Source organism: Haliotis rufescens, unplaced genomic scaffold (assembly GCF_023055435.1).
Source record: "Haliotis rufescens isolate VD_foot unplaced genomic scaffold, xgHalRufe1.0.p SCAF_14, whole genome shotgun sequence".
Classification (NCBI taxonomy): Eukaryota; Metazoa; Mollusca; class Gastropoda; order Lepetellida; family Haliotidae; genus Haliotis; species Haliotis rufescens.
Window position 1 is genome coordinate 23981741 of NW_025963824.1, and position 19359 is coordinate 24001099.

The 19359-nt window shown below is 41.3% G+C and overlaps 1 protein-coding gene across 1 annotated transcript in view; it reads left to right on the plus strand.

Moving 5' to 3' along the window:
• LOC124131226 overlaps nt 1–19359 on the plus strand; it is a 36690-nt gene that overhangs the window by 6707 nt on the left and 10624 nt on the right. Inside the window, exons 2-7 of the mRNA XM_046494339.2 lie at nt 6299–7000; nt 9334–9764; nt 10856–11581; nt 16037–16277; nt 17107–17359; nt 18801–18941. Coding sequence (XP_046350295.2) covers nt 6299–7000; nt 9334–9764; nt 10856–11581; nt 16037–16277; nt 17107–17359; nt 18801–18941 — 2494 coding nt within the window. The remainder of the gene's footprint in view (nt 1–6298; nt 7001–9333; nt 9765–10855; nt 11582–16036; nt 16278–17106; nt 17360–18800; nt 18942–19359) is intronic.

The window sequence follows — 19359 nt, forward strand, 5'->3', positions numbered from 1 at the left end:
GTTCGAATTAAGGGAGTAGTCGTAATGTCCGGAGCTGATTTCATATTTATAGGCGTGCCTACATCATAATAGGATCAAGTGGGGGTACAAAATGTCACATCCAAAAAGAGGGGGGTCCTTTTTACCTCATCTTGATATACATATTTATACATTCCTTTGCGCAAGGCTGGCATTGTCCTCCCAAACGTAACGCATTAAGTAACAAAAAATAATCCTCAACTAACTACATCGTGTTTGTGAGATTCATGCTTTTCATGTACGTGTGTTTTATTGGGAAATCATATGTTTGTTTCTCGAGTTGATTCTGAGGTCTAGAAACGCGCCAAGGCGGACCCACTGCAGTGTGTTTGTGTTTTCTAAGACTTATTTTTATCGTAATACTTCACGTGTTCTGCTATGTAAACCTTGCCCATTGAAATAATCCAAATCACACGAAGAAAAACTCAAGTCAGATTGAAAACAAACTTGATTCATCTTTAATGCAACAACGATCAACAAATAACCTGACTCAATGTAGTTTAATCGCCATCCTGACTTCTCAAGGGTGTGAAATATGACATAGTTATCTGACAATGCGAATGAATATTGTCCTTGAAACAAAAAAACTGTCACGCTAAAAACACGTCACACAGGTGTATTATACCTCTCGGTATGATTAACGCAATAACCATGATTAAACCACGGTCACGAAGAGGCCACGAGTTTGTTAAAGCCTATGTATCATATTTGAATCATTACTGCTAACCCGTAGACTTTTAATCGTTTGCGTGAGATGCCCACTTATTTTGATTAGATGATAAGTGCAAATTTGAAAAACAAAAATCGTACGCTAAAATACAAACATCTTAACCCCCATCTCCCTAGCCGGATCTTCCCTAGATGTTCCGACAAACAACGAACGTGATTTAAAAACGTTAGAATCAATACTTAAATATTTGTTGGGCCCAGCGTGGCACCTTGATTCAGCCCATTGTTGACGCTCGTTAAACAGACGCAACTCACTGCAAAAACCAGTCATCCTATACATAGCTTAGTGGGCGAGTTTGTGGTTAGATATGGGGGGGGGGATGCCAGGTCCCTGAGCCAACTTAGTAATACCTCCTTTAAGAGGGTCTGTATGTGCGAAACCCCTTTTGTGGGAGCGAGTGCTGAACGTTATGACCTCTTGGTCAGCCGGGTCATTCCGTTAAGGAGAGTGTGTTGCCAGTAATTAAAGAAATGGTTATTGACAGTATCCTCAAAATTCCAAAAATATCTCCTCAACAGCAGACATACCGCGTTCATAAAACGGATTTTATGCTAGAAAACTATTTATTGAAAGAACGTTTCTTTCTGGCAAGTACTTTACTATATTTCAGAAAGGCATGCCGTCGCTTAGCAAAATAAGTCAATCAAGGCAGAGGGATGTTCCAAAACCGCTGTAAAAAGAACTTTGTATCTGCGTAAAATGACCGATCTTGATAAGCATATTTACATTACTTTTTAAAAAGCTATCATGTCAAAGAAATAAGAAATTTGTACGTCTCAAACCAGTAAACAAAATACTTCAATATTATATACACAACTTATCTGATTACAGTTAAACCATACTAGTACGGAAACCTTGTGGTAAGGCCTAGCGTGTTGCGAAATGTTGTTGAAAACTTTTCTGAATGCTGTAACCAAAACAAACAAACAAACAAACAAACACACGCCTCTTAAGAGAAGTAGAATACGCAGCGGACTGAGACAAACCGCCAGTCTCCATGGGAGACAGCTGTAATGACATACAAACAAGATTAAGTATGGGGAAACGTTTTATTTGAAGAGTGAGTGAGTGAGTGACATACAAACAAGATTAAGTATGGGGAAACGTTTTATTTGAAGAGTGAGTGAGTGAGTGAGTGAGTGACATACAAACAAGATTAAGTATGGGGAAACGTTTTATTTGAAGAGTGAGTGAGTGAGTGAGTGAGTGACATACAAACAAGATTAAGTATGGGGAAACGTTTTATTTGAAGAGTGAGTGAGTGAGTGAGTGACATACAAACAAGATTAATTATTGGGAAACGTTTTATTTGAAGAGTGAGTGAGTGAGTGAGTGAGTACATTTGATATAACGATATTTGATATATCCTGCTAATTTGACCTTTATGACCTCCATGAAGATATCCCTGGATGCAAGAACGGAGTCAGGTCAAGGCACAATGTAAAACTGTAGAGCGTTACTTCAATTGTCACCTCCATAGCGTTGAATCTCAGAGTTGTGAAGTGGATAAGTCTTATCGTTTCAACAACATTAAAAAACCCGTTACCGGTAACCCTTTTTTGAAAGCGAATTCTTCCAAATGTTGCAATATCAGTCCGCGCTGATAAAATACACCTCACGTAATTTTTAATAAAAATATTTTCAGCATTGGTGCTTGGAGTGAGGGAGTGAATGAGTGAGTGAGTGAGTGAGTGTTAATTACAACTTGACCGCCGGGCAAAGGAAAGACTCAAGTTTTTTTTCTTGGTTTTGACCCAAAATTGCAAACGTTTCTAGGCAGAAAACAGTCGCCGAAACACTGCAAACACAAGGTCCAAGACACAACTATGATACCTGTATTAAGTACATCACCATCGAATAACCATCCCTTGTTTGTTCTGTTTTAGGCACCATCAAACAAGGGTGTATACATTCTGAATATGATGGTGATGTATTTGATACGGGTATCATGGTTGTGTTTCGGTAACTGTTTTCAGCCTAGTAACGTTTTGATAACGTTTGTAATGTTTTGGGTGAAATCCAATTTTCAAGTGTATACATTTGACCGGCAGGTTACTACGATGCGACGTACCCTGAGCACAACGGAGCGAGATTTGAACCATCACACTGTATTTACACAGGACCCAGTAACAATATTTAGCCTCCTAGAATCCTGTGTTGGACAGAATGACCTTGAGGATCCCCAGTGTCTTGAAGACAGTTTGTCGTTTCATTTACAAAAAAACAATCTCAGCGTTAACTCAAGTACTTGCGGTAGTATCGCGATGACTATCATAATCCCATTATAGCATATACTTACGATATTCGTAGAGATAGGTGCCCGATCTTCAAAGTGACCTCAGCTCAAGGTTGATCTTAATTAACGAACCTACACTTACCTCCGACAGCTGTAGCGTTTAGATCGCTTTGTGGAACGAACCCTGCTCTGTGATAGATAATCCTGCAAATAATCGAATTTTCATAAGGCAAACCATTATTGTGGACCATGTTACCAATGTTCCCGTGTTAGCGCGGGTGAACACTTGCTGCGCCTTTGAACGTGTTTGTGATGCTCATAAACTCATGCTCATGGTAAAGTCGGAATCGCACAATAGAAACTGCTTCCAGGAGAGATGTCTTGTGATTATTGTCACCTACTGTATGTGCGTTATGTGTCACCTATGTTTACACACAGATCTCAACTAGCCGATAGTTCTTATTTTGTCGTGCAGCACAAACATGCCTAAAGACAAACCCTTCCGAATTCTCAACTGTTGGATGTTTTTGTAAATATATTTTTAGCAAGATGGTTTGCTAAGTAAACCAGACTTTTTTCCTATGTTAACCGAGATTATAAATCATAAAAATGTTTGTTTGAATAACCGATTTATGAAATTAATCGAACTGGAAAACAATAAGTTCTTTCTTCCAGTAAAAAAGAACAAACAATAATTTCTGTGGCAATGGCAAATTGTTTCGAGGCGAGAAGATGCATATGATAGAACAGTAAATAATGTTTGCATAATAATCATGCATAAATAAGAGTGATGTAATATACTGATGTGTTTCGGGGGAACGTCCTAAGTACAGATAAATATAAAACTATTAGTAAATGTATTTCCATTGATGTTGGAACAATTCCAATCAGGTTTGTGGCTTGCGTCATTTTATCTCGGTCATACATTCACAGTGTACGTGCACTTTCAGGTCGGCACGTACTAACGTTTGATTAACAATATCATTTAAAACAACAAGCGCACAGCTCCTACGGGACACCAAAAAGTCAACACCTTGTGAGGAATCCGGGGTAGACTTGAATGTTATGCTGCTTGTAGGGGGACTAAATGGATCGGGTGGTCAGTCTCGGTGACTTGGTTGTTATGCTGCTTGTAGGGGGACTAAATGGATCGGGTGGTCAGTCTCGGTGACTTGGTTGTTATGCTGCTTGTAGGGGGACTTAATGGATCGGGTGGTCAGTCTCGGTGACTTGGTTGTTATGCTGCTTGTAGGGGGACTAAATGGATCGGGTGGTCAGTCTCGGTGACTTGGTTGTTATGCTGCTTGTAGGGGGACTAAATGGATCGGGTGGTCAGTCTCGGTGACTTGGTTGTTATGCTGCTTGTAGGGGGACTAAATGGATCGGGTGGTCAGTCTCGGTGACTTGGTTGATTGCGTGCCATTGTACCCCAACGGCGTGGCTCGTTGCTCACAATATCAATCACCGGTTTGTCTAGACCAGGCTCGACTATTTACAGACCGTCTTAAACCTGTAATAGTACTCAGTGTTGTAAACGAAATTGCGTATTGCGAAAGATAAATCTATAGCTATCTTGTGAAGTTAGACGATGTTGTGAAGAATAAAAGTACCTAGCGCAATTCGACCCGTGAAGATCCGGGATAGAATAGGTTTTCAGCAATCCATGCTTGCCGTAAAAGGCGACTGTCATAAGAGGCGACTAACGGGATCGGGTGGTCAGGCTCGCTGACTTGGTTGATGCATGTCATCGTATCCCAATTGCGTTGATCGCTGCTCTTGATATCAATTCCTGGATTGTTTGGTACAGACTCGATTATTTACAGACCGCCGTCATATAGCTGGAATATTGCTGAGTGCAGCGTAAAACAACAAACCAACCATCAAGTCTGCGACTTTCAATAAAACATTTCGGCCGATTTGGCTTCCATATGAGGCCAGCATGATTGACAGGCAATGCTATAACTTCCTTATTCCAATGTCCAGAGTCCAGTCATACGCTGTATCGCGACAGGGTATTTGTCCAGGAGGAAGGTCACGATATTGTACACGGCACCGCATGAAATGCAGACAAATGCAATGTTCAGGTGCCTTATTTTTAAATCACTTAGAATCAAAACAGACAGAACCAAAATCTGCATTCACCAACAAAAGACAGTATTTTCCAATTCGTGTAAAAAGAACCAACGCATTTTCTTCTCATACACTGACATATATTTGCATCACTTTGTATTGCTACACTATCTCAAAATATGCCTCGCACAGTGACTGGGGTGCTGGATTAGCCTAGACGTCAAAGTTCTCGCTCGTTACGCCAAAGACCCGGGTTCCATTCTCCACATGTGATCAATGTGTGAAGCCATTTCCGATGTCCATTGCTTGATTATTGCTATAAGCGGCGTACAAAAAATACTCAGTCACTAGTATTGCGACACAACGTTTTGCATAGTGTTAAGCATTTTGTTGTTCTATAGTGTTAATTAATTGCGTAACACATAGTGTTATTGCATAGTGTTATGACATTGTGTTATTGAATTGTCTTACTGCATGGTGCTATTACATTGTGTTATTGCATTGATATTGTGGTGTCTTATTGCATTGTGTATTGTATAGCGTTAATGCATTGTATTATTGCATTGTGTTACTGCATTGCATTATTGCATCATTGTATTGTGTTATTACATAGAGTTATTCAGTAGCGGGCTGAGTTTTCTATTCAAAAGTGTGCGGAGTATAAAACTGTAAAGTTAATGGCATAACCGTGACCTGTTGTCGATTTCACATGCGGGGTATATACACTATTTATATAGATATACATTGAAAGTAACCCTGAAGGTATTACGATATATAACAGATAGACAGATATCTAGGCTTAAAACACGACGTGACATCATCGCAGACTGACGTCATGTCTGTATGACCTTATATGACAATGTGATTGCACATTGCGGCCAGCAAATAAATAACGTGTGGACCTGCCATAGATCAGATTCCTACAAATATATATGTTGTACTATATATGTTCACTGACACAATATAGAGAATAGGTTTTCAGCAACCCATGCTTGCCATAAGAGGCGACTACGCTTGTCGTAGGAGGCGGCTAACGGGATCGGGTGATCAGGCTCGCTGACTTGGTTGATGCATGTCATCGATCCCAGTTGCGTTGGTCGATGCTTTCGACGTCAATCACTTGATTATATGGTCCAGACCTGATCATTTACAGACCGCCATCATATAGTAATATTGCTCAGTGTGGCGTTAAACAACAAACAAACAAACTGACACAATAATGAAATATATTCGTTATATTTCAGCATTGGTCACGTGTCAGACATGGAACCAGGCGACTCTCAACCTCTTCAGCCAGCATCTGAAGGTCAGCTGGAAGGTCAAGGACAACACCCAAAATGAACTGACGACACAAGTCGAGGTGACCTTGACCAACGAGGGGTCAAAGACGCTGAGCAAAGAAGACCAATGGGGGATATACTTCGACTGTATCTATATGATAGAGCCAGGGAACCTTCCACACCCGGACGGGTATGTTCTACCCGGGCAAGGAATTGTTGTCACCCATCTCACGGGAACCCATTTCAAGATGGAACCAACAGAAGACTTTTTGGACTTTCCTCAAAAGAAAAGTAGAAAGATCAAGTTTAAAATGCAGTACTGGTCAGTGGCCATGACGGACATCATGCCCAATTGGTATATCATAGCACCCCTTCTGCAGCCCATGGTGATTCAGAGTACGGTTGGGAATAAACTGGACTTTGTTGAATCTTTCGGAAACGTGGAACAGTTTAAGAGGTACGATTACGACATGTATTCTCCTTACACCGCTCAAGAGAGGTACGCAAGGAACAGAGTTGAGGATATTTTTGAGGATGATGAAATCCGAATAGTTCCTCGGCCCCATCAGGTGAAGGTCGACAGAGAAGTTAACATGACCTTCGACACCTCGACATGGAAGATCCTCGCACCGGACACCCTCAATGAAGAGGCAGCTTATTTAAGAGGTACACTAGCCTACGTCTATAAAAATTTATGATTAGGGGACTGATGACATACTTTCCTTATAAGTCAGTGCTTTGAAAGGAGTATCTGAACTTTGTTTTTAAAAAAAACCCCAAAAACCCAGTTTTTTTAGGACTCGCAACATGCCAAGCGAAAATTATGGTTTAGTAAAATCGGGTGGTCAAATCATGTTTCCATTGTTTACAACTGAAACACTGCTCAAAGCGGCATTGAACCCCAAATCACTCACTCACGCTATGGGGGACACGGGTGGCCCAGTCGCCTAAGGCGCCGTGATTCGCTGTGCAGAGTTGCATCCCTTGGGTACGCCAGAAACCTATGATTGTGGTTTCGAATCCCGGTTCGCCCCGATTATGTTTCTAGTTTTGTATGATCTGGTTTTTGCCATGACCGCATCATGACCTTGTATTGTCTTTTTCATGTCATATGTATCATGTCGTATCATGTCATATGTATCATGTCGTATCATGTCATATGTATCATGTCGTATCATGTCATATGTATCATGTCGTATCATGTCATATGTATCATGTCGTATCATGTCATATGTATCATGTCGTATCATGTCATATGTATCATGTCATATGTATCCTGAGATATGTATCATATGTATCCTGAGATATGTATAATATGTATCGTATCATATGTAGCATATGTATCATGTCATATGCATCATATGTATCCTGAGATATGTATCATATGTATCGTATCATATGTAGCATATGTATCATATCGTATGTATCATGTCATATGTATCATGTCATATGTATCATATGTATTCTGAGATATGTATCATATGTATCGTATCATATGTAGCATATGTATCATGTCATATGCATCATATGTATCCTGAGATATGTATCATATGTATCGTATCATATGTAGCATATGTATCATATCGTATGTATCATGTCATATGTATCATGTCATATGTATCATATGTATTCTGAGATATGTATCATATGTATCGTATCATATGTAGCATATGTATCATGTCATATGCATCATATGTATCCTGAGATATGTATCATATGTATCGTATCATATGTAGCATATGTATCATGTCATATGTATCATATCGCATGTATCATGGCATATGTATAATATTATATGTATCATGGCATAAGTATCATATCATATATATCGTGGCATATGTATCGTATTTTGTGTGTCCTATTATCATATCTTGTGTATCATATCATATGTATCATGTTAATATATATCTACCATATTTATCATGCCATATGTATGATATATATCGTATCATATGTAGGATGTCATATGTATCCTGCCATATTACCATATCATCATGTCATTTGTATCATATGTATCATTTGCGGAGTACCCTGAAATAACCCTGACCTTACTCTGTATGACCAGTGTTGCGTACTTACGTTACCCACGTTGCCGAACACAAGATAATGTTTGACGATAACGATGACGACTGCTGGGTAGGATGGTCCAGGGCTTCCTGGTGCAGTAACAAAGATACCACAATCTCCATCCACGCATGGAGTGTAATACTCAGTGACACCAATTCTCTGATAACAACTTGGAAAACTACATCCAACAGGTCTGAGCGAGATGGAGAATGACTGAGAGAATCCCGCACATCGTATTAAAGTTGGATTAAATTAAGTCCTGTTGATTCCAACTTCATGGCCCGCCAATAATGGTTGCATTGTTTCAGTTTCACACATGGCACTCACAAGGCTTCATGTCTCATGTACAACCCCATCCAACTCCACATGTGCCCCAGCCCAATGTGTATTTAGCACTTATACTCACATTTTATTTGTGCACCGCATTCCAACTTTTTGCACTCTCTTTATCATTAATATCATTGCGTTAAAACGCCCTGGTCAAGAAAGGGCGGATGCATCTCTGCATTCTTAAAGTCGCAGGAATTGTGTACAAAACTGCCTGGCAAAAGAAAGTATACACTTGAAAATTGGATTTGAACAAAAAAAATAAAACTGAAAACAGTCGCCTAAACCCTGCAAGCTAAGGCCCAAAACACAACTAATGATACCCATATAAAATACATCACCATCGTGTAACCATTTCTGGTTTGTTTAATTTTGGCCATCATCAACATGGTCGTATATTTTCTGTTGCTTGGAAGCTTATCTGAATTAACTAACAATTGGTGAAGAGAACATTCCTTCCTCACTATTCAGTGAGTTTAAAAAACATCATGAGAAAAACGAACATATATTGTGGCCAGACTTTGGGTGCAAATAGTCGTGTTGAGCATATTTGCCCTTTGCCAATAATATTTTACTTTAATAATATTTTTATTTCCATTTTTCAGAAAAAGCCAACATAGAGATCGGAGCTCCAACAGCCGAGTACGAGGTCATCCGCCTCCTCATGGAAGATGTCCATATCACTGGTGACGTCATCGCTCATAGCCCGGATGCTTACAGCCTCGATGTGGACCCAGCCAATCAGATCATCATCATCAAGGGCAACAGCCAATCGGGAGTTTTCTACGGCGTTCAAACGCTGCTGAATCTGATTGAAAACAATGGCGGTATTTTGTATGACACGTTCATCAAGGACGCTCCCCGGTTTGAGTATAGGGGCATGCATCTGGACGTGGCCAGGAACTTCCATTCCAAGGAAGACGTGATCAAACTTCTCGACCTCATGTCCATGTACAAGCTCAACAAGTTCCATTTCCATCTGACCGATGACGAGGGATGGAGATTGGAGATTCCGAAACTTCCCGAGCTCACCCAAGTGAGTGTTTAAAGTCCCCGAAAATGTCAAAATCGGGCTTGTGGTGTTAAAAGCTTGAGTTGCGTCCCATACACCAAGGACCGCCTCCGTGGTCTAGTGGTAGAGCCTCCGCCCGGAGAGCGGAAGGTCCAGGGTTCGATCCCGGGCCGCGTCATACAAAAAGACGTTAAAAGATTGTACTTGTTGTTACCCTGTCTGGCGCTCGGCATTAAGGGGCTCAAACAAGGACTGGTCGGCTCGGAGTCAGTATACTGTGTCTGAGTGGGGTATTCATGTTAAACTGCGGCATGGTATCTCAGTGAGCTAGCACTATAAATCGGCATCAGTCCGGACTAGTACAAGCAGCCACACACACACATACACGTGCATGCACGTCGCTATATAAGTGCAATAATCTTGGACGCGACGTTAAACCCAATTTCACCTCACCCCATACACCAAGACAATAAAGTGGCCGGATGGCCCATACTCGGCCGTTCCCTGGGACCGTGCAATTTTGTGAAGTTATTATGGTATACTAAACACAACTAAACCGGTTCCACTGATTGTATGCCCAGCAATCTGGGATATGGTGGCTAAAAGATGGCGGCCCAAAAATGTGGTAGAAGTCTGTGCCACACTCCTTCAGCCTGGTTCCGTGTGTTGGCAGCACTTGCGCTACACTCTGGGAAGCAGGCTGGGCACCGTTCATAACCAATGTATATAAACACGGAGAAATGTTTCCACCTGGAACGTTTCGGGCAACAAGATTATAACAAACTGCTCTGTTAATGTGGATTTTAGCTCGAACAACGGCACTTCACATATTCTGCTAGTTTCAGTTGATACCGAGGACTAATGAATGTAATGTTAAGGCGGTCGAATCGCAGCCAACGAAGAATCAGTCATTCCCAGTCTACTCGTTGACGTGATTTTGGCTTGAATATTCTGAATACGGCATTAAAAAACATTCGCTCAGTCTAGGTATAAAAGTGGATCCTATATTTTTATAGGAAGCAAAATACCTCCATCTTTTAATGTTTTTCTCACGTAAAATATATTTGTACAATTTCAGTTCGATTGCTGACTTGCTGGTTTTACCTTTGCTTCAGATCGGTGCCCGTCGTTGCTACGACATCGATGAGACAAAATGTCTGCTCCCACAGATCGGTTCGGGGCCGACGTTCACCACTTCCGGGTCTGGCTTCTACACCACGCGAGATTACCGCGATATCTTGAAGGAAGCCAAGCGCCGCCATATTGAAGTGATCCCAGAGTTCGACATGCCGGGTCACGCTCGAGCCGCCATCAAGGCTATGGAGGTCCGGCACATAAAGTACGCGCGGACTAACACTGAGGAAGCCATGAAGTTTAAGCTGGTTGAAGAAAACGACCCCTCGAAATACTTCTCAACTCAGATGTTTACAGATAATGCCATCAACCCTTGCCTAAACTCAACCTACGCATTCATCGAATACGTGATGGATCAGGTTCTTCTCCTTCATCAAGAGATTCAGCCATTAAGAATATTTAACTTCGGAGGCGATGAGGTCGCAAAGGGGGCGTGGGTCAACTCCACGGCGTGTCAGACGATGTCCAACTCAATAAAGGTGTCAACGACGAAGCTTAAAGAGCATTTCTTTACGCGGGTTGCGGAGCTTGCTGCATCCAAGAATTTGAACCTCGCCGCTTGGGAGGATGGACTGATGCATGGCGGGAGTGCAGTATACGACCGTGACCTTGCCGGAAGTGCTGAAGTCTACGCCTTTACTTGGGATAACGTGTGGGAGTGGGGTAGCGCAGGTCGGGCGTATAACCTGTCCAACCACAACTATAAGGTAAGCTTGCTGAAACCCATTTATGAACATGCCGAATGGTTATATAATGAACAATAAAGTTCATGAATCAGTGATAATGAAGAGAGTTTTATAAGATTATCCTCCAAAATATTCTCGATCCCTAACTGTTCGGTTTAGGATGGATATATAATGCACTGGATTACCGAGTTGGGATTCTTGGGCCAAAGTGTTTTTTAGTAATACTTTCATTCTCATAAGCTTGTCCAAATTTCGCTCGTACCATTGACGGATCGATATCGCCGGATAAGTATGCTTGCCATTCGTGACCAACTCGTGTTATTCCGGGACAAGCCGAATAGCGACTCGTGCTCCTTTCATGGCCATTTTTGCGACCGGGTTCCGTCTTAGCGCAAACGGGCATACCTAAAACAATTGTCAATTCCTTGCGAAATGGTTCACATATATTTCCCCATGTATTACATATATTTCAGATGCAATTTAAAGCACACAGGGATGTGCGGAATTATACAGTATAATTGAACACATTTTACTGTATCTTGGGTATATTTTTAGATGCAAGACATACGTAAAATCAAAAATTATTTCTGAGGGATTGTTTGACGAAGAACTTGAAATCATACGCGCAGTCTGATTGGTTTGTCGTATTTTCGCACATAACATTCATCGATAGGGGGACGAGTCTTCTTTCAGGTTACGGAAAGAGGCGAGTGGTGACGAATGGTATGCTGTCTATACACAGCAATTTTGGAAACTTCAAATATGTTTTGGTACTTGTCTAAATTGTCTAAGCTGCACTCATATGTGGTGCCCAGTTTACTATTCATGGTAAATAGCCATAGTAATGATGACATGTAAATTTGAATTGGGAAACATAGTAAATACAAATATAGCACCGGTCGACGTATCAGTATACATTCATGATATATTCTCAGCTCCCCGAGGAATATACAAAAATGAATGGTCACAATGTTTTTATTTAAACCACAAAAAGACATAATCCAAACTTTACAGATTCGTACATCATAATTATTATAAGCGACTTAGCATCTCATGAGCATGTGACTATAACTCACTTTCAAATGGTGATGAACAGACGTGTTCGCGAAAACGTGAACGTATAATACCTGAACAGTGGCACCCGTCACAAATGCATGCCAGGCTAGTCAAGTATTCACCAGAAAAAGACACGGGAACATATGGTACAAGTCAAGATAGGGAATTGTATCGGACATCATTTTTGTCACTGATGCGTCAAATTTGGAAAAGTTCCTTCAGTTGTATGTCTACCATGAAGCTTTACTGAGGCCTTAAATTTTGTATCTTGATCAAACAACTTTAGCGCCAGAGTTGTATGACGCTCTGTGAAATCTCCGTAGGAAGAGCATGTCTGATTGTATCTCGAAAGTTGTGAAATGTAATCACCAGGGGTTGGAGCTACAGGTACACTGCACGACATGGAGAGAAAGTTGAGGTGAGGTGAGGTTCAAGATTATTGGACTTATATAGCGACGTGTATGCACGTGTATGTGTGTGTGGCTGCTTGTACTAGTCCGGACTGATGCCGATATACTGTGCTAGCCCACTGAGATACCATGCCGTAGTTAAACATGAATACCCCACTCAGACACAGTACACTGACTCCGAGCCGACCAGTCCTTGTTTTAGCCCCCTAATGCCGAGCGCCAGACAGGGTAAAAAAAAGTACCTTCTTTTAACGTCTTTTGGTTTGACGCGGCCGGGGATCAAACCCCGGACCTTCCGCTCTCCGGGCGGACGCTCTACCACCAGACCACGGGGCGGTCAGGGAAAGTTGACTTCTGGAAAGGTGAAGTCATTCATCTTGTCACACAGTCTTGTGTAGAATTGTTTGTCATTTCGAATCTGTATAGATCTAGATATGAAACAAATGAGGCGGTCTCAAAGGTCTCCTTTATTTCTGGTTCAGGTGGGTAAATCAGTGGAAGGGAATTGGCTATTTGATGGTTATTGAAGGATATGAGATCATCGATATACCTGAAGGTTAAGAAAAACGTCGTGGCCAAATTACCTTGTTTTGACTTTTCCAATCCAAACAGAAATTCCTGTTCATATGCATAAGAAACAGATCAAGCAAGAAGGGGAGTACACTTGGTGCCAATGGGGATGCCTACATCTTGCCTAAATGTCTTACATCCAAATGTTTATATAGACGTTATCAATGAGGAAGTCCAGCATTTCACATATTGTTTTGTCAGTACATTTTAGATGGAGGTTGCTTTCATTTTTTATGAATTGATCCGAACCTCTGAAGATAGATATGTAACTGTATCTGTGGCCACCACATTTTGTAACCAAACCGCATTAATCAAGGAATGTCAATGGTGGTGTACAAGGAATCAAATCAATGTTTTGACAGCGTAGAACTTGTTCATTTCTGAGATTGGAAAATTTCAATCAAATCTTTGTGTTTTTGAGAATCCACATGGTATTAACTTCACTTGTCTCAAAGGCCTTCCTTGATTGTATTAAGGATTATGGTTAATCTATGAGACGGAGGTTCGGTGGTACATGTTCTAGGCCCAGCAATATTTCACAGATTTTTATGGAGCTTAAGGCACGTGGGGTGTTTATAAATTATTTGAATAGAGCAACTGTCCACGATCCACTCCGAAGTCTGAAATCAGCTGATTGTATTAAAGTGTTGACGATATCGATGTATTTCTTAATCAGACACACCATGTACACACTACCGCAAATTTACATTACCAAGTAAACAAATTTCCCAGCTAATATTTCTTGTCGGGAGTACAGCAAACGTCTAATGTTAGGAATGCAAGCATCAACGTTTAAAGTACGCGTTTTCCCTTGTACGCGAAGTTACAAATCTGCGAATTAAAAAATCGAGTTTAACACGATGTCGGCATCTTGCGAGATTCCCGAAAAAGCCTTATCCTGTCAAATGGAAAAGACCGAATTTCCAAACAACATTTCATTTTTATCACGAAAAAAACATTTTTATTAAGTTTCGAGGCAAGCTGACACTTACCGACTTTTGGCATAATTTGGAGGTTTGTGTATTCGGGACTTTTATTTTAGAATTCTAAGAAAAAGAAACGTTGTTTATTTTCCCTTTTTTTCAAGTCAGACATTGTCTAACCTATTTTTCAAATTGAAGTTCTATAGGTTCTATTTTAAAGTTGAAGTGACCTGCGATATTGGTATTCGTTTTTAGAGATAATCACACCCACCCACCCACCCGTGGGTATATATATATATATATATATATATATATATATATATATATATATATATATATATACAAAAATGAGGTAAATGTTCACTCGGTGTACATGTAATATATAATAAAATAATAAAGTCCACGTTAGTCCATCATCTTCTTTATATAAAGAAGATGATGGACTAACGTTGACTTTAACGTGGACTATATATATATAATCATAATATCAGTCCATCCATAAACTGGTGTCTATGTTTTTTAGGAATGTTTTAAATTCTTTTTATATGTTCCTGTTTCCATGACAATAAATTAGACTTCAGTGAAATCAGTAAGGGTTCTTTTCCAGAGCATAGCTCATTCACTATTTGTCTCTACACACTTATCTAGAGGGCAACTGGGGTCTTTGGTTATCTATTGTATATCTTCGAATTCCATCAAAATAAATGGAAAACTCCAAAGTATATATGACCATGCCCAGAGATCGTAGTATCACCGCCCAACTGAGCTAAAGGTACAAGTCTGCTGACAGCATGTAACTCAGTGTATGGTTCATTGTCATCGATTCCTTAGAACAAGTCCAAGGCGGCATGTGTAGCCTTACACTCAGGACCGCCTCCGTGGTGAGGTGGATACAACGTCGTCCCGGAGGACGCATATTTGGTAGTTCGATCCCCGGCCGCGTCATACCAAAGTCCTTTGAAAGATGGTACTTATTGTTACCGTGTCTGGCGTTCGGCATTAAGGGGCTAAAACAAGGACTGGTCGGCTTGAAGTCAGTATCCTGTGTCTGAGTGGGTTATTCATGTTAAACTGTGGCATGGTATCTCAGCTAGTATTCTCAAACAGGCATAGGCCCTGACTAGCACGCAGTCAATCACACGAGTGCATGCACGTCGCTTTACAAGTGCAATAATGAATGATCTTGAACGCGATGTTAAACACCATTCCACCTCACCATCTTACACTCAACATAATATGTCGACCCGGAGAGATTCGGGGTGGAATTGGTCTTCAGCAACCCATGCTTGCCGTAACAGGTGACTGTGCTTGTCGAAAGAGCCGACTAACGGGACCTGGTTGATGCTCGTCATCGTATCCCAAGTGCGTGGATCGATGCTCATGATGTCAATCAATGGATTGTCTGGTCAAGACTCGATTATTTTACAGACCGCCGTCATAGATCTGGTATATTGCTGAGTGCGGCGTTAAACAACAAACAAACAAACATTGGCAAACATTGACCGATATCTCTCCAGGTTGTCATGGCCCAAGCGACCCACCTTTATTTCGACCACCCCTATGAGCCTGACCCCGAGGAGATGGGGTACTACTGGGCCACCCGCTTCACAGATTCCCAGAAGACGTTTGGATTTATGCCGGAAAATATTTACGAAAATATCGACACAGCTCGCAGCGGGAAGCCATTGACCCGAGAACAAGTTTGCGGGGATCATAGCCAGAGTTGTCCCCCTTTGAAGAGCAGGGAAAATATTGCAGGTACGTCCGTTCGAGACCATTCGTGCCATTCCGGGACAAGCCGAATAATAGTAACGGAAAGGGACGAGTGGTGACGAATGGAGGCGATATAAGGCCTCTTGTAAGATTTTATGGGAAATGAACGCTTTGAGTTTGTTTTTCGCAATGCATACATAATGTTAATGCCGCCGAAAAAAATTCATTTTGATGGTTAAAATAATCTCAAAATATTTGAAAAACTGAAATGATGAAATGAAACACTCAAACACAAATGTATGGTGTCAAGTTTTTAAAGGCCTACACCCAGTAACTTCAGATTTATGAGAGACATTTCCACCACCGGCCCAATTAAACCTCATAGCTCCTGTTCTGTTGAAAACGTTTCATTCAGTACTTTTTATTTCGACCTACCGACCAAATATTTTAATTAAATAAATCTCCACCTACTCAAGTGCAATTCGCAGAAAATTTCACTGTCGAGAAAGATAATGTTTTGTAATAAATCTGTCAGCTTGTCTGTAACGTGTGGTCAGTAGACATTAAGAGTTCTTCACTCACTGCCGAGCTTGACACGAGCAGTATCATAGAACTATCAACAAACAGACCAAGGAGCCTTGCGGGATGAGAGAAACAAAGCTTGATCACAAACATATTATATTCCCTTGAAAAATCAAAATTTTCGTGCTGTCTAATAGAGTGAAATAGGCACCGTTTGTAAACAGGAGAGAGCTTTGAGGTTGAAGCGCTAAGGGCTATTAGATTACTAGATTTCCTCATACTTTCCACGACTGTCACGGGAGTACACCCGGATGTGACCTTGTGCTGTACTTGTACCGTTATTAACCTCCAGGAATCCAGGGTCAACTGTGGAGCGAGACAGTCAGAACGTCTGACGACATCGACTACAGACTCTTCCCCCGGATGTTGGCGCTAGCTGAGAGGGCGTGGCATAGGGCATCATGGGAAAAAATGTCCGACAAAGAAGCACGCAACCGGGATATGACAGCTGATTGGGAGTCATTTGCACGTGCAGTCGGTCGTCGAGAACTTCACCGTCTGGACAGTCTCGGTGTGAAGTACAGAATTCCCCCGCCAGGTGGCAGGTGAGTTCGTCACGTGGGTTTCACTCGGGATGCAACTTCTCACCAGGGGTCATTTGGCATTGCGCACTTTCCCTTAGCACGCATGCGCACAAGTCTGTTCTGATTGCATGCCGACAAACTGTTTCAAACTGTTTTTAGACTTGGAAAAAAGTTTTACTTTAAGTAAATAAACTTCTGGTAAGTAAACATTAATGTGTCTGAAATGGTACTTTGACATGATTTCAGGAGACATTTGTAAATACATTGAGTCGCTATAATCTTGAACGCGAAGAAGTCTTTCATCCAGTGTAAGTTCTGTATGGGATGTGGGTAAAGGCAGATCAAATAAATGATAAAAAGTCTCGTTGTCAGTCTGTTTCCAATAATTCTCATATAAGATTTTCCTGGTGTGTTTTCGCGCAGTACACAAAGTCTTTAAAAGGGTTTGTCTTCGAGTTGGGGCTTAGAAGATTTTCGCTTCGAAGACGCGCCCTTGTGTCATATTCGGAGATAAACTGCATTTAAGATGTTAGAGTTAATATCCTTTCAAGGGAGGCAACTCTTCCGAGCGTATTGGTCGTTTGGTTGAGCACTGCTTCTTTCACATCCGCAATCGACGACCTGTTCCTCATTTACTGTTTCAATACACCACTGTCCATAATTGCCCAATTTAGCCTTCTTAGCTTGCGTATCTTCATGTCTTTACATATCCGATTTCCTGACCGAATGTCAGGCATCACCTGTACATAAACTGTACTGAAGTGAATAATGCTCAAAGGGTTGCGTCTCGCTTCTGCAACTGAGACACGTTTTGTTTGTTTTTTGTTTGTTATTTAACGCCGCACTCAGCAATATTCCAGCTATATGACGGCGGTCTATAAATAATCGAGTCTGGACCAGACAATCCAGCTATTGACATCATGAGCATTGATCCACGCAACTGGGATCGATGACATGCATCAACCAAGTCGATCCCGTTAGTCGCCTCTTACGACAAGTATAGTCACTTTGTGAGCTGACGCGACAGGTGACACACTTGGGGCACCACATGAACAGAAGAAAATAAATAGTTACCTGAAACAGCATTATATAAAAAAAATTTACTCTTTGGTTTACAAATACCCCAAAAGACTGGACCCAAGTGAGCAAAATAGATGTGAGAAATGTGAGAAAACACTTGGCGACTTAAACAAAAATACCTGGATCCCTGGGAACGACTAGCATTCCTGACGTATAGTGCTTACTGGTGTGTTTACTCTCTAAGTTGAAATCTGACTCAAAGCTATGGTAGTGATAATGAGACCTTATGCACTTGATTACAGAGGCTGACGTATCACGACATTACCGCATGATAAAAAAGATGTACATATGCGGATGCAGAGGTATCCTATACACCGATTTTCCGGTGTGGATTCAAAATTGAGTGTAAAACGTGTAACTGTCTTCCTTCTGTCTTTGGTAGGATCGAGGACGGCATCCTGAAAACAACCTCCTCGTTCCCCGGTCTCCCGGTCCAGTACAGTCAAGATGGCGGACAAACGTGGTACTTGTCCACAGACGACGTCATCATCAGCAACAGTGACCCCGTCCTCTTGCGAACAAGGTGAGATCGTGACCCGCTGTCATAAGGGCTGCATCACCACAATAAAAACAGTGTTTTGCTTCCGTTCATGTATGAGAGGCTGTTGAAAAATGGATATCACAATGAATACGTAAAGTGATCTTCCTTCGTTGAATGTGGATTTTGAACAAGCATCATTTTACTGTGGTCACAGTTCTGACGTTTACACATTTCCGAAGTTCAATGTCTCTTGAAACCTCTGTGTTAATGGACACATCTTCATCTTGTTTGTTTATTGTATAACGCAGCATTCAGAAATATTCTAGTCCAAACAATCCAGTTATTGACATCATGAGCATCGATCTAGGCAGTGGGATACGATGACATGCATCAACTAAGCCTGCGAACCTGACCACCCGATCCCGTTGGTCGTCTCTTACGACAAGCATGGATTGCTGAA